Source organism: Halyomorpha halys, unplaced genomic scaffold (assembly GCF_000696795.3).
Source record: "Halyomorpha halys isolate HHAL.00 unplaced genomic scaffold, Hhal_1.1 Scaffold6.1, whole genome shotgun sequence".
In the NCBI taxonomy this organism is placed as follows: Eukaryota; Metazoa; Arthropoda; class Insecta; order Hemiptera; family Pentatomidae; genus Halyomorpha; species Halyomorpha halys.
The window spans coordinates 471,582-488,704 of NW_027111275.1; the positions used below are offsets into that span (position 1 = coordinate 471,582).

Consider the following 17,123-nt stretch of genomic DNA (forward strand, 5'->3'; position numbering starts at 1 on the left):
TAATTTAATATTTGGCTATACCAAAAAGTAAGAGTAATTAATTTCTGTCAATGAATTCTTTTGTAAAATGTTTGAAAGACAATATGGTAAACATTTTACAACTCTCTGGGCTCAGAATATATATCATTGGTGTGCCCCAGCACCATTTCATATATATATATATTTTTTTATCACATAACGGCCACTAAGGACCACGCGAAATTCATTTCTTCATCAGGCTTCTTTGGGGGTTTTGATTTTCTATCTTCCCATCGCAGTTTCACGATCCTCGACTGCCTTTCTTTTCTTTCTTCGGACCACTTCTTACCAATTTTTTTTCTTCTTCCAATATTGGTGAGATTTTTCAAAGTTTCCCTGTACATATCTCTATCCAGACAGTCGGTATCTGAAATTTTAAGTCTCTTTAATTCCTCTCTTATTTGCTTCGTGTATCCTGCTATGTATTTGTAGCTACAAATTTGTTTAAAGATCTTCTTATTCAATCTTTCCTCCTTCATCCTCTTCATGTGCCCATAGAATTGTAGGCCTGATTTTTCTGCTATTATTTGTAGGGTATTTATTTGACTAATAGCCTCTTTCTCTGATTCTGCCAACAGTGCGAGATCGTCGGAAAATCCCAAACAACTCACTTTTACATGATTGTTTTTGCTCCCTATTATGGCTCCTGAGTTATTTTTTTTTTCAGAATTCCTTCATGATTTTATCCAGGACGATGTTGAAAAGTATTGGAAACAAGACGTCGCCTTGTCTTAGCCCCGTTTTTATCTGAAAAGGTTTGCTTATAAGACCATGAAATTTCACTTTAGATTTTATATCTGTCAGGGTTAGCTTTATCAGATTTATGGTTTTCTGGTCTACTCCATACTCTTTCAGGATTTCCAGTAGGGTTCCCTATCCACGGAATCGTAGGCCTTTTTAAAGTCAATAAAGGAAATGTAAAGATTTTTCCTTCTGATTGTGTAATATTTTATGAGCAGTTAAAGACTTAAAATTTGCTCCTAATAGGACCTTCCTTTTCTAAAGCCCCCTTGGTACTCTCCTATTTTGTGATCTATTTGTAATTCCAGTCGATTCAGCAGGACTTTAGAGAAGATCTTATATGTAACTGATAGTAGTGAAATTCCTCAATAGTTATTAACATTGGTTTTGGACCCCTTTTTATGTAAAGGATGTGTTAAGGCGGTTTTCCAATCTTCTGTTTTTTCTTCCTTCTCCCAAACGTTTATAAGCATTTCCATGAATTTCCTTCTGAAGTCGTCACTCGTCAACTTCCACATTTCTGCCAGGACGCCGTCTTCACCAGAGGCTTTATTATTTTTAAATGATTTTATTACTTCTTCTATTTCTTCATCTGGTGGGTCTGAATCTATGTTTTGTGGGGTGTTTTTCTCTATCACCAATTTCTCATTAGTTTTTTCACAGTTTAGGAGGTTTTCGAAATATTCTGCCAGAATTGCACAGTTTTCTTCATTGTTTAGGGCTAGAGTTCCGTCTTTACTCTGCATTACCAGTCCTGGGTGGTTGGACCCTTTAATTTTTCCCTTGAATGCCTTGTAAAAGAGTCTAGTTTCGTTCCTCTTGAAATTTTCCTCCATTTTTGCTAGTTTTTCGTTGTGGAATCTTCTTTTTGATGTTCTCATTATTCTACGTGCTTCTTTTCTTACCTTTTTATATTCCTCTAGATTTTTCGAGGTTTTCCATGAGTGCTCGTTCCATGATTTCCATGCTTCCAGTCTTCATTTCATATTTTACAATATAACTCTTGTTATAAAAATTAAAACATTTATCACTTCGTTGAATATATTCGTCCTAAGTTCCATAAAAAAAACAAAAATTCTCAAAATCCAGTATTCCTGTTAAATATCAAATATAGTTTCGAACAGGGACTTAGAAAAAAAGTTTACGTATCCCTAATCCCCTCTGGACGTATCCCTAATGTGGCAGATTTTTCAAGATGGCCTTCACGCCCAGACCAACATATTGTAATATATCGGACCCTTTCCGCTCAATATTTCATATCTATTACTTTTGTGAATACTATTAGTTATATGCATTAAGTTTACATTGAAATATTATATCACTACTTCTAAAGAACATATCTATTTATAAATTAGTTTACGCAATTATAGCGTGATAAAAATAAGTTTAAGATTTTTAGACAACTATCATCGTGAAGCCAGAGATTTAGTTCCTTCCTTGACGGCGTTTCAGGGATATTCTCTTTGCGAACGGACTATAGTACTTAAAATAGTTTATGCAAAAGTCTCAACTGAATTTTAGGTATTTCTATTTTATTAGTGATAATACAGCTGTTTAAATATAGTGGATATTGCCGAAAGGATATTAAGGTTTTTATATGGGATAATTAGGGTATTCCTAGCTATAGTTATAATATAATTAGTGAATGCTGTGAAACGGTACATTTTAGGAAATAAAGAAGTACCTAGAGGTTCCAACCTGACACATCATAGGTGTGACCTAGGTATTGACCTGGTACAAAGGAGCGCCCCCCACAGACAATTCCTGGATCCACCACAGAAAGCCGTGCAACGAAAAAAAATTATCAATGGAGTGTAATAATAACTGTTTTAAGATTAAAGACTCTGCTTGACCCTTCAATTTGACGACATTGAAAATAGTTGAAAATTTGAAGTATTATTTCCACTCATTTCCTCCAGATTTGTGATTCTTTTGCTTAAAAGATGGGATATGAATTTATAGAAAAGAAAAAGAAACATTTAAAAAAAAAAACAGAAACAGTTTAGTGTCATTTTTAAACTTTGTAAATTTTATTGAAAGAATATAGTTGACCGTATGAAGTAGATTGTAGGAAGATAGTCAGGTAAAACTACAATAGGAAAAAAAGCTATTTAATGTTAACCCACGATTAATAGTTTTTTTTTTTACTATTTTGTACGTTTATCAACTGTCACTCCGACTATCTTCCTACAATCAACATATAAATTTTAGTTTTTATAATCAAAAACAGATGGCAGGGCAATCTTGCTTACAGTAAGATGTTATCGGCGCTGTTCATTCATAGCTCCTTTTACCTTGGTTACAAGGCAAGTTTATAGCTTGTTTGGTAACCTTCCCACTTTTTGGAAAATAAGTTAGTCATTTCTTAATAATATAATTTGATTCTTCGTTTAAAATTTCATGTTTTTATAAACAGAAAAATATATTGGAAAGGGCCTCTTTAAGACTATTTTCTCTCTTTCCATTTAAAACTTAACGTAGGTTATTAAAACACCTGTCTCAATTAAGGAATGGCTTCTTGATTTGTAGTTGCATCACTGATAACCGAGTGAATTTGTCCGTGGTTTAGTTATTCTAAACCCGGCACCCACAAAAATCGTAATGTTTTTCCAGATTATAACTTGATTTTGAAATAAGAATAATGGCGCACCGTATGTTGCTAACTGCTAGGAAATTGGAAAGATTAATTCTCACGGGTCTTTGCCAAGGCACAATTGACAGTTTTTCTGTAAGTTGATATTAATACTTTGACTCGATGATTTTAGTAATTTTATTATTCAGTCAATTATTATTACTGTTTTGTATATCTTTCATTATCATCAAATCATAAGTCTTATATTGTTATAATTAGTTTTTGCCTAAGGTGCAATCTTGCACCATATTCCATATTACAATTTGTTTTTTTTCCCATATTACAGTTAAGTTGAGATTAATGCTTAAACTTTATGGTGTTATCAATAGTAGCATTCAGTCATTTATCAATATTTTGTATATCTTTTTTATTATCAAATCATTACAAGTCTCATATGAATTGTAATTAGATCGCACCAGAGTTGAAATCTTGCATCACGTTTCAGTATTACTTTTTTGTCCAACAGCTTGGAAAAAGCTTGTCAGAACTTGCTAGAAGCCGAGGAATACCTAGTTTAGATAAAATTTGGCAGGAATGGCGTGTTTTCTGTGAAAAACCTCCTCATGGATTTGAGAAGTATTTTAAAGAAAAACAGAAACAAGCTGTGAATGCCGAGGGGAAAACTGTTAAAGAACCTGCCAAGGAGGCTCCTTCTGCAGCTCAAGAGGCCCAGCCTAAATCTTACCAAAAACCCACAACACCTTCCAAACCTAGCTCTCAACAATGGTCTTTTGGAATGTTTGGTGGAACAAGGTACAATGTTTCAATATTTATTTACATGATAAGCTGATGTTAATTTTAAGATGACTGTGAATGGCACCCATTTTTTTTGTTTTTTTTTTATAAGATATCTGTATTTTTCCAGGTTTTAAATTTCAGAAATCGATTTACTTAGTCTTATGAAATGAAGATGGAAATAGTGTTGGGTGACTGACCTAAATTTAGTTTACTCACCTCATGTCAATCAACAACAACTATTCACATATTTATTATTTAAATCCCTAAATACTATGCTAATTATGTTGATTAAATTTATGAATACCTTTTGCCATGTATTGTAAATGTTATTAGAAAAACCTTGCTTAATTCCATTAGTTGCGAGTGGTGTATGTAAGGCTTTGTTCAATGATTTTGTGGTACTTTATAAGGCAATGAGTACATCTTGGAAGTATTTTTAATAGATAGTAACTGATTTTCTGTAATAGTGTTGGGTATTAGTCCATACGGGTCTAAGTAAGGTATTTTATTTGATATTTCTGTAAGCAAGTAATAGTGCATTTGGTTTTTATTAGACACCAGATTACATTTCTGTTGTCGGGGGTTATAAATTAATAGCATAAATGTACTTGTATTTATGTGAATTTAGGCCCTGACTTTAACTGAAAAGGATCTGTTGGCCTTGACCATTTCTTGAGCTAGTGGAAGTGAATAGCCTGTTATGCAATAAAGGTAGTAATACATACAGGGTAATTTATAATTTGTTACAACAGAAGTATAGTCTAATATGTTATTACTGTTTATTTTGAGGGTATAAATGAAATGAAATGAAAAAATAACTTATTCTGGGACATATGTCCCCTAAGAATAAATACATGGTTCATATAGTGAGACTTTTTTTTTTGGCAAGCGTTTAAAAATTTTTAGATAGAATGAAATTACATTGGTATATTGGCTTTACTACTGTTTATAATGTTAATCAATACATGCCTATTTATTTGATTTCAAAGATGTGGAGGTTTGGTTATTCAATAAATGAAGGAATAGGTGTTGTTTAAAGGAAAGAATGGATGAGGAATGGCGAATGGAAAAGGGAAGAGAATTCCAGAGGGAGGTTGCACGTATGACGAATTATTTGTTAAAGAAGGAGGTTCTATAGGAGGGCATATATAAATCATTCAGATGGGATCTGGTGTTTAATGAGTGGATGGATGAACGAAGAGTGAGGAGATCTAGGATATAGGTAGGTTTTTTGATGTTAAAAACTTGGAGTAGAAAAACACCAAAGAGGTATTGCCTTCGGGAGGTTGGATAGAGCCACTTCAACTCGGAATACCAGCGGGAGACTTGAGAGTGCCTAGGGATAAACCCAAAGATAAATCTTACAAAGCAATTCATGAGTCTCAACTCTAGTCCTGCAGATAGCCCTCCATAAACCAAGGATCCGTAGTTGAAGTGGGGGAAGATGAGAGAGGATACTAGGAGCTGACTAGTGTTCTGAGGAATGGAATTACGGAATTTTAGGAATTGTTTGAGTACAGTTATGGATTTGCGTGTGATTTGGGAAACGTGGTTATTCCAGGAGAGGTGTTGATCAAAGGTGACACCAAGGTTTTTTATTGTAGGACAGAAGTGAATCGGTTGGTTGTTAAGGAATAGTAGAGGACAGTAAGGGAGGGTATGAAGGAGGAGCTTGGAACCATTAAGAACAGGAATTTAATAAAAGGAAGAAGAATTTGATAAAATCAAATGATTCTGAATTGTGAGATGCTGTCTTAGGGTTAATACCCGTCAAAAGAATAACAGTGTCATCTGCTTAAGTTGTGTGTGTCTGTGGAGTGTAGGAAGTGTATAAAGAGTACAGATAGAACTAGACCTAAAATGTTGCCCCTTATTTGGCTAAATTGACAATGTGGAATGTTCACTGTCTAAGTGAACAATAAACAAACCTATACTCAAGATATGGCCGATTAAATTAAAGGTATGCAGTAGGATCAGTTTTACTTAAATAAGAACATATCACACCTTATTGAAGACCTGTATGACATTTAAGAAAGCTTTAGTAATATTTTTTGTAATTCCATGACAATAGCAAAACCATTCTCTGGTACTTAAAGTTAGTCAATGAATAGCATTATAATCAACTGTCGTAAATATTAAGGCTTTGTTTCTAATAAGTCACACAATTTTAGATATAATTAAACCAAAACTATGAACTTTTCTGCATGGTAAATGTTTATTGCAAAATTATATTTTCATAGGAGTAATAATAGGGTTTGAGAGAATTTTTCTATTGGTTAAGGAAGTTGTCATGTGAATGAAATATGTCCATGAGATAAGAAGTAAAATAAGCCTGCTTTTTCTTTGTCTCCTTGCTCATGAGTTGTCAGGTTCACTTGAAGGAGTTTTTATGTGGTGGTAATGTTTTATCTTTCTGGTTTGTTGCCAGAGTATTTTGTTACTTGTCTTTAAATCAGTCAGATGTTGTAAGTATAATGTTTGTATTTCTGTAAAGTTTTCTGTCTGTTAGTTGGTTGATTTCAACACCACCTAGAGTTTTTGTTCATGTCTCTACTGTCAAGACAACTATAAAAACTAGTGAAAAAAACAATACAATTGCTATTTTACCAGTACCAATTATAAATTTTTAATAAATTAATTATAGACTTATTTTGACTGCTGATATATTTTATGAGTGTAACAAAAATGTTAAAAAGTAAGTAATATTAAGAGATTAAAGAAGATATCTGATATCTTAACCAGCTTATTTCTTTTTGATCATATTTTGAAATAGTTTTGCTTGAAACATTTTCTATGACCTATGTAGTTATTTAAATATTCAAAATTATAATAAAATAAATAAAAGATTATTAACCTAGGTTTCTTTAGTGGAAAATATTTTAGTTAAATACTATGTATTATTGGATTTGGGAGAAATTTGTGCATTCTGAATGAATTATTCATGTACTATGTTTTTAGACTTTATATGTATGATCAATAGAAGAAATAGAATTTTTCATTTTTCATTTTTTCAACAGTCCAACGTTTCGGCCATCTTCAAGGACAATCTTAAATATAAATTTACACCTCACATCCAATTATTTTTAAAAAATTTGAAGGTTATTCTGCCCAGTTTATATGATAGTTGATAGTGTATGTTGATCTATAATTAAAAGTTTTGAAAATTAATGAATTTGTGACAAAATAGGGTAATTTGACTTGTAATCAATGACCTGGGCAGAATAGCCTGCAAAACATTTTTAAATAATTGTATGTGAGGTGTAAATTTATATTTAAGATTGTCCTTGAGAATGGCCGAATTGGCCGAAACGTTGGAGTGTTTATGTGATAAAGAGTATTGAGACTTAACATGGATATCTTTTGATTTAATTAAAAAATAAGTACCAGTCTCAAGAAATTAAAAAAATTATATATAAAGAAATAGAATGTTATGTTTCATATGTTGCAATTTGTATGTGTACGTTTTCAGAGGGGCAGGCTCAAAACCTTTAGGAGATAGTGAGAAGGAAAAGTGGTTCCTTTTTGGCTTAGTTGGTGTTGTTGGACTCATAGCAGCTATTGCTTACTATGAGATGGGATTTAAAGAAATAGCATGGAAAGAGTTTGTTAATAAGTAAGGCATAATTTCTCTCTATTGTATTTTTGATAAATGCACATTCAATGGTGAAGAGTTAATATATTTTTTCTTTTTTATTATAGTTATTTATCAAAAGGAATTGTTGAAAAACTTGAAGTTGTTAACAAGAAGTGGGTCCGAGTCTGTCTTTCTCCAGGAAATTCTGTCGATGGTGCAGTTAGTATCAAGGAGTATTAGTGTACAAATGTTCCTATCCATAAACATTAGTGCTGAACTTTTATAGAAAATATTTATTTCAGAGTGTGCTGTGGTTTAATATTGGGAGTGTGGATTCGTTTGAAAGAAATTTAGAAAATGCTCAAATGGAGATGAACATTGAGCCACCAAATTATGTGCCTGTTGTCTACAAATCCGAGTTGGAAGCTAGTAGTCTAACTGGTTTCCTACCCACTATTCTTATTATAGGTATTTATTTTAATTGCTGATATTTTTTATAGTTAGAATAATTAATCATAATGTTTAATATACTATTGTAAATGTGAAGTATTCCTTCATATTCTATCGGCAAAATAGGTGCATAAAGCTACATGGCCTGTTCAACAGCCGCCAACCATCTTTCTCCATCACATACATGGGTTACAGAAATCTTCAGTTGTTGAAGATTCTGTCGAACTTCATCCTCCATCGGTCTTTTGACCTATCACATTGACATAAAATGTGAAGTACATTTACAAAAAATTTAATTTCTCAGAAATAATGAAAAGTGACATGCCACTGTTATTTTCAATAGCCAAGTTACACAGGTCTACCACCAGAAAGCTGTCTCATTGACTTTTGTGTTTTAAAATACCTGAAAATCATCTTTGCTCCACCTTTTGCAAGCTAAAATGCTATTTCTACTGGACTAGGTTAAGGAGTTGATTCTGCTGCTAGGACCTGTATTACCTTGTGAGACACAGTACTTTAAACCTAACTAAGTCTCAGTGGAACCAGCCACTCTATTGATGTGAAAACCTCTTGTTTTGTTAGTGTGGAAGGAACCCTGATCCCCACCCAAAATCACCCATTTATAACTTGTAATTGTTAATGAGAATATTGATGGTTGAGTCCATTTAAAGACAAGATCATCCTACCTTTTAAGTAGTTCAAGCAAGGTATAAGTTTGAGTTGTCTTTCATGATAACGTAAATATGAAATAGTTAATTTTCTTCTTATATTTGTCATTTCTATTTTGATGGCAGCTTAATCTTATTGTTAAAATATAGAATTATATCTGTTAATATTATTGACTTATTCATTATTTATGGTATTATATAACTATACTATATTGATGTATAATTAAGATTTATTTTTATTGTTTATTATCTTCATTAAATTTAATTGATGAATTGTAATTTGTATTTTATGGAGTGATTACTTTTACAGGTTTTTTGATTTACATGATGCGAAGATCTGCAGATATTATGGGTGGTCGCGGGGGTCGTAAAGGTGGTATTTTTGGTGTCATGGAATCAACAGCAAAGTTAATTAACTCAAATGAAATTGGAGTAAGATTTAAGTATGTTGATTGAGATTTAGACAGTTCTGGTTTCTTTAGAAGAAGATCATAATAAATTATTATTATTTTTTTTTTTTTAAAGAGATGTTGCTGGTTGTGAGGAAGCAAAACTAGAAATAATGGAATTCGTTAATTTCTTAAAAAATCCTCATCAGTATATTGAATTAGGAGCAAAAATTCCTAAAGGTGCTATGTTGACAGGTGCTGTGAATTTAAATAAATTAACCTTCACTATAACCTCTGGATATGTTGGTTGGTTTAACTGTTGCTATTGTTAAAGGTCCGCCTGGAACTGGGAAAACTTTACTAGCAAAAGCAACTGCAGGTGAAGCCAATGTACCCTTTATTTCTGTTTCTGGATCTGAGTTCCTTGAAATGTTTGTTGGTGTTGGTCCGTCAAGGGTAAGAAATACATTTTCTTATACCGATGTTTGTACTACAGAGTGAACCATGTAATAATTGAGCAAGTACAAAGTCAGATGAAATATACTAAGATGCATTCAAATGTAATAACTAATAAGGCACTTAAAATTTATTTTACTTCTACCATAATGAGTTTATAAGGTTAACCAGGGCGTATATTAGAATTTATCATAAACTGAAGGTTTAAAATATTACCTTTCAACTCCACTATTCGGTTTTCCTTTCCTTACTGTTACTTCTACTAGGTTTGGAAAACATTATAATTGAATCAAATTTTGTATTTGCAGCTTTCAACGAATCTATGGGATTTAGATCCTATGAGTACAAAACTTTTTTTTTTTATGTGTACCCCAATCATCTCTTAAATGGATGGAACAATTTTTTTTCTGTTAAGTTTTGTCTGCCAACGGTATGTACTAAAATTGGATGGTCTGTGTGTAATAGTAGAGACTGTACCACCAAAGCAGCTCTAATAATTTTGATGAAACTTGTCTGAAGTCTCTAAATTTAAACCCCTTAACGTTTCATATCCAGTACCAAGGGTAGGAAAAAATGTTATGACGAATAGTAAATTATTTGTGCTTAAATCGACAAGCTTAACATTATATGGGAAAGTCTAGGGAACCACTTAAAAGATAAATTAATTCAAGAAAAAAAAATCTAAATTGGACTATTAGCATATATATGAGGCATTTTACTCAGTTCTAATTTTTAAAAGATTAAGCAAGTCCCCCGTAGAAACCTATGTAATTTTATTAGTCTTTTGAATAATTCAAAAACTACACCACTCCTGGAACTTTCTGAATGTCTGTTTGAAGTATAATTAAATTATCTACAAAGCTAAATTAAAAAATAAATAAATATATCATCTCTATATTAGGAAAGACATAGCAAACAGTATCATGCATCTTTTATATGATGATAGAAGTTGTAGTAAAATTTACCCTGTAGTTCCTCAACCTTTTTCTGTTAGGTTGAATAATCATTTAGGGAATCTATTTATTTGCTGTCTCTTTCTCCCCATCTCATTAAATAATTTTGATTTTTATAACTCTTCAAAAATCCCAAACAAATAGAATTAAGAATCTACCAGTTAGGTGTAATTGACATAAGTATGCTATCTGGTAATGACAATAGTTAAGAATATAATGCTAAGAGAATATAATCAAATAGTTAAGAATATAATGAAAGACATGAATTATGTGTTATTTTTTCTTTTATATGGAATCAATGAGGCAGATTTACTGGACAACATTTTTAATATATTTTTATCAAAGGAAAGAAGAAAGTTCTATACTTTTATAATAACTATAATTGAGGCATTAACTGGAAAAAGATGTTCATAATCAAAAGCTTTTTCCATAAAATGCTTTTTTATAAATCAAAAGCTCTTTTTCTGGATATTGCATTTTTATAATCCTTGGTATCCATTTCATTGCTTATCAAAATTACAAAGCTGTATCATAATTTTTGAAGCTGTTAACTATAATAAATGATAGGTAATGTCATAAATTGATGTATGGGTCACAAAAGTTTAACATGTAATTTTTAAGAACTTGGTTTTCAGCTATACACCATTTTTCCAGCTACCGCCTCAATTGATATAAAATCTGTTATAACTTCCCTAAATTTTTTTTTTTAAATTACATTTTTAGGTTCGAGATATGTTCGCTATGGCTAGGAAGCATGCTCCGTGTATACTTTTTATTGATGAAATAGATGCTGTTGGAAGAAAAAGAGGTGGCCGAAGCTTTGGAGGACATTCTGAGCAAGAGAATACTCTCAATCAATTATTGGTTGAAATGGATGGTATTTATATATTTTTATAATTCAACTTTTTGGTTTTCAGTAATAATTAGTATTAATAATATATTCTTAAGTACAAGAGTGGTACTAGTTCTATTACAAAACAATAATAATAACAATAAATAGCATTGCTTTATATATATTTATTTTTTTTTTTCATTTTTACATATAGGTACTATATAAGTATAGGGTAGATACACCAGTAGTAGGCACTTGAACAAAAAAATGTAAGCTTTTTTAGTATTATGATATTAGTTTATTCATAATTTTCTTTTCAATGCTTGTTTTGAATTGGTAAACCTTTCTCAAAGTCAATTTTATTAAAAATAAAGAATTATTATTTTTTTAAAACTGAATTAACCAACTTTTTTTTTTGCACGAGTATTATGCATAGTTGGCAGAGAAATGTACCAATGGTTAGGTATTTGAATCAAGTTGAAATAAATTTTGTCAATGATCGTTTGACTCAACAAAAATTATTTTGTAATACTGAAAGCCTTGCATTTTACAATCTGGTTGATGTTCAGTGTAATGAATTATCCTCTTTATTTCTAGAGCTATGTAAATATATATAATAAAAAATACAAACTTTTAAAAATGACAAATTGAAAAAAAAAGTTGTTTTATTCACTGACAAAAATTTCAGTCTGTCACTATTTGACTAAATATCAAATACTTATTTTAGTTTTAAAGTAAAATATTGTATTTGGATAAAAAATATATAATAGAAGATATAAAATATAAAAGATATTGTGAATATAAAATGATATGATCAGGCATCCTCGGTCCTCTAGAACTTAAGGATAACTGTAGATAACATCACATAATATAACATAACATTACAATACATTAAATATATTAATAATATGTATAAATATATAAATTAATTTTACATCTAAGATGTGAGAATATTGAAGCCTTTATTTTAGTTATAAAAAATAAAGGAAAAATAGTTTTTTGGAAATATAATAAAATAAGTGTTTTTTCTATATAACAAGATTCTGGGTATGTTGTATACAACAACATCCATCTACTTAGCTTTTTATTTTTCCCCGGTGGAGAGTTCATCAACTCTTCACTGTCTTATAAAACGTATTCAAAGTTATGTCCAATTATTATTTTCTCATGATCAAGTATGAATTTTCATTAAAGAAGTTTTTAACCTCAAGAAAGCATTTTTCAATATGCTTATTTGCATATTGCGTATTATTTTGTTATAGTCTATAACAGAGCTCTGCTCTGCACATCATTAACTTTTTTTTAATTTTACTTGCATTGTGGCATTTTTTTTTATTAGGCTATCCTAAAAATATTTCCTTGAAAAAAATCTCAAAACTCTCAACTTATTTTATGCTTGGTCATAAAGGAATTATTGAAACCATCATATATATGCTGTTTTCAAAGTAAACTTTTATAACTAAATAAAAACAAGCTAGAATTTATGCTTTACTATATGTTTGCTGTAATTATTATCTGGAATCTATTTCAGTTTTTTCTCTTTAATAATATAGGTTTCAACACAAACATGAATGTTGTGGTGCTTGCAGCAACAAATCGTGTTGATATCTTAGATAAAGCTCTTATGAGACCAGGTAGATTTGACAGACAAATATTTGTACCAGCCCCAGATATCAAAGGCAGAGCATCTATCTTTAAAGTTCATTTGCAACCTTTAAAGTCAGTTCTTGATAAAGACAACTTAGCAAGGAAGCTTGCAGCTCTCACTCCAGGTTTTACAGGTAATAAATATATATAATCATATTATGAATTGGTACTACTTCCACTTCTATAGTTCTTCAATGTTTATTATTTTGAAATTTATATTACTCGCACTCTTATTGTAAAGTTCTTAAAAATGAATATGAAAGTTAAGATAATGTTGAGCCTAGATATAATCAAGGAAAAGTCGGTTGTGGCTGCGGTCAATAAAGAAAACACTTATTTTTAATTTTTGCCCTTCATCAGGGCTAAGCAAAACAATATAGCAGCCATCAAAGTACATGAGAAATAAATAATACATTGATATTGGTTAGAGAACTTGAAAGAATTGATCTGAGTACATAGAAGAATATTAATACTTGCAGTAGGTGTGAAATAGAAATATATATGACAATAATTATTATTAAAAATGAAAAGTCGTATCCATGAACCATGAAAAAGAAAACTTAAATGATAAGAAATGTATAAAAGATACAACAGGAAAAATGTTCTCACATGGACTCACATGTTAAAAATGAATCTAGATTTGCTGACGATTTTATTTTTTTCAGAATTAAGAAGTTGAATTTGATTTAAAAAATCTCTTGTATTCATTGATATTACCATTAATTCATAATCTATAGAATTATGGGTTTATGATTACCAGGTATCACTGACTGGAATACTGATGATCATTATCATACAAAATTTAGTTAATCATTTATTGAATCATGTGTTATTTTTAAGGGGCGGTTACTTTTTTATACTATAGCAGTTATATAATTATAACAAATAGTGCTCATTAATGTGAAGAATAATGCTTACATCTGAGGTAAGAATGATTTATTTCTTCCACATTTTCCTAAATCAGGTTAACTCATCAATATCCCTGCGGTGATAAACGTACTTTTACTTGAATGAGAAAAGAGTCAATCCTTCGAGGCCGCTTTGAAAAATATAGTACAAAAACTGCATTAGGGCCGGGGTGAAAGTTGAAAAGAAGATAGTTCTTTAAATTTGGTTTATTAAAAAGCAGCGATTCTAGGAAAAATGAAAGAACTACTGAACTTATTTATTTGATTTATAAATATATTTGCAGGTGCTGATATTGCTAATGTATGTAATGAAGCAGCCTTGATTGCTGCTCGTGATTTAAATGATAGTATTAACCTGAAACATTTCGAACAAGCAATTGAACGAGTAGTTGCCGGAATGGAGAAAAAAACAAATGTCTTACAGCCAGAAGAGAAAAAAACAGTTGCATATCATGAAGCTGGTCATGCAGTTGCTGGTTGGTTTTTGAAACATGCTGATCCCTTATTGAAGGTATGTTAATGTTAAGCAAGCCTCTATAAAGAATTGTTTCCAATAGGATGTATAAATAATAAAGTCCTGTTTGGCTACTGTTTTTGCACCATACATACCACAAATAGTTCCACTTATTTAAAAAAAAATTAGAGATTCATAGTTATTTATTGTCTATCTTAAAAACCTTGGTGTCACTAGTAGGCTCCTAGTTATTTCCTTAATATTTCCCTACTTTGATTATTGCTGTGCGTTTACGGGGGTGTCTCAGGGGATCTCGAAGCAAAATTAAAATGGTTAATTAATTGCTTTGTACAATTTTTTGGGGTCCTCAGGGACGTCTCCGCCACCCGATTTTATGAAGAGTTGAAGTGGTTTTACCCCTCCATTCATTATAAATATTTTCTTATTTCCTTTCTCTACCAAGTTATCCAATCCTGCTGTCCATCGTACTTCTCTGATATCCTTCAATTTAAATCTTCAGTGCGTTTCCGATCACGGCTTTCAGACTTATACGTGATTGCCCATTAAACCGCAGCCTTTGGTAGATCTTTCCTCATCCATTCCTCTTCCCTGTGTTATTCTATTCCCTCCTTCGTTCGTAGTTCTAACAGCCTTCCAACCTTAAATCCTGTATCTTCGACCACATTCTGTCTACCAAATTCCAGAAGAATAACAATTGAAAGTTTCAAATAAGTTTCATATATTTTCTGTATTTAATGTTTCAGATTTGGAATTATACTTGTAAATATGTATATTAGCAGAAATTGTACCTTTCCATTTATTATTTTTAGTTTAATTGTATTTGATTTTTTATAATTTATTTTTTTTTTTTATTTATTATGAGAAGTTAGTCATCTTATGTTTTATGATATGACATATGGTTTTATTTGTTCTAATCTTATTTTATATATTCTGTTAATTATTGTTCATTTTTATCTTTCCAAATTCATTATTTTATTATAATTTCTTCTTTATTTTTTACTTTACTCCAAGGGTTTAAAGCCTAATTTTGCCACCTGTATATTATTATAAAGGGATCAATCTCAGAATAAATAAAGAATATTATTATCTTAAGCCTTTAATGGGCAGTAGAGAAAAAAACAGTTGTATCTGCCTACTTATGTATCAGCCTGAATTATCAATTGAAATTCAGGCTAAAGGGGATAACACACTGGCGTGTTTTTAAGATAAGAGATGATAGAATTTTCGACCTCTTCTTTATCTGCTTTTTCGTGGGGAAGCTTAGTCCAATTTTTAATACAAAATTATAATTTTTTAAATAAGTGAAACTTATTTTTACTAGGGGAAAATCCTCATGGTCAACCCTGACGAAGGCCTGAAATTCAGACCAAAATGTCAGTACAAATAAAATAAGTTTCACTGATTTTTTTTAATCACTTTACTGACTGCCCCTCCACTCCTGAAGTGAAAACTAAACTTTTTATTAGATTAAATTGTCAAATAATATATGTATATATATAATTTATAATAAATTATTTATGCAATCATAACTCTTAATTCCTACATTTTACCCTCTTTACCCATTTTACTGTAACTGTTGTCCCAATGAAAATTAAAAATATTAAAAGCACTCAGTAGAATTTCATAATTTATTGCATTTTAAGTATAATAGTGTTATTAAGATTTGAACTAATATAAAAAATTTCAGGTTTCGATCATTCCTAGAGGGAAGGGTCTTGGCTATGCTCAGTACTTACCTAAAGAACAATATCTTTATTCTAAAGAGCAACTTTTCGATAGGATGTGTATGACATTAGGAGGAAGAGTATCCGAAGAAATATTTTTCAATCGCATAACTACTGGTGCTCAGGATGATCTGCAGAAAGTTACTCAAAGTGCTTATGCCCAGGTTATTTGATTTTTAATTTTAATTCCTTAATCTAATTTAGGGAATTTTCATAATTCTTTTTCATCAACTTGCAGATAGTTCATTATGGAATGAATGAGAAAGTTGGAAATTTGAGTTTTGAAGTACCTAAACCAGGAGATATGGTTTTTGAGAAACCCTACTCTGAAAGCACAGCACAACTCATAGATGCTGAGGTTAGATGTCTTGTTGATACTGCTCATAAGTTTACTATAGAACTGCTTACAAAGCATAAGGCCGATGTACAAAAGGTTTGTTATGTTATTTCATTTCACTTTTACATATCATTTTCAAATAACAGAAGCTGAACTAAGTATTTTTAAAATTTCTCTTCAGGTTGCTGAAAGATTACTGAAGCACGAAATCTTGAGCCGTGAGGATATGGTAGAATTGCTAGGACCAAGGCCATTTCCTGAAAAATCAACATATGAAGATTTTGTTGAGGGCACTGGTTCTTTTGAAGAAGATACTACCTTGCCTCCTGGTTTGAAGGAGTGGAATAAAGAAAGAAGCCCACCCACTCCTCCTCCTCCTGCGACACCTACTCCTAGACCGCAAACTACTCTCTGAGCTGCTAATAAACATTTATGTATTTCATTTAAAATTAATAATTATTCCTATAGTATTATTTTAGATGTTTTATGTTGTATACTAACTTTGTATATAATTTAATAGTTTATACCTTGATTTTTTGTTAGTTTTATTGTGTACAGTTGCAATACATTGTTATAATAGA

The 17,123-nt window shown here is 30.9% G+C and overlaps 1 protein-coding gene across 1 annotated transcript; it reads left to right on the top strand.

Moving 5' to 3' along the window:
- Positions 1-3,159: 3,159 nt before the first annotated feature.
- Positions 3,160-17,123, top strand: Afg3l2 (AFG3 like matrix AAA peptidase subunit 2). Its single transcript, XM_014438881.3, has 14 exons — positions 3,160-3,487; positions 3,858-4,144; positions 7,599-7,742; positions 7,829-7,922; positions 8,006-8,171; positions 9,132-9,264; positions 9,347-9,465; positions 9,545-9,666; positions 11,343-11,496; positions 13,005-13,232; positions 14,291-14,517; positions 16,169-16,369; positions 16,444-16,638; positions 16,724-17,123. The coding sequence occupies exons 1-14, from the start codon at positions 3,401-3,403 to the stop codon at positions 16,955-16,957; spliced, it is 2,391 nt and encodes a 796-aa protein (XP_014294367.1). The 5' UTR covers positions 3,160-3,400; the 3' UTR covers positions 16,958-17,123.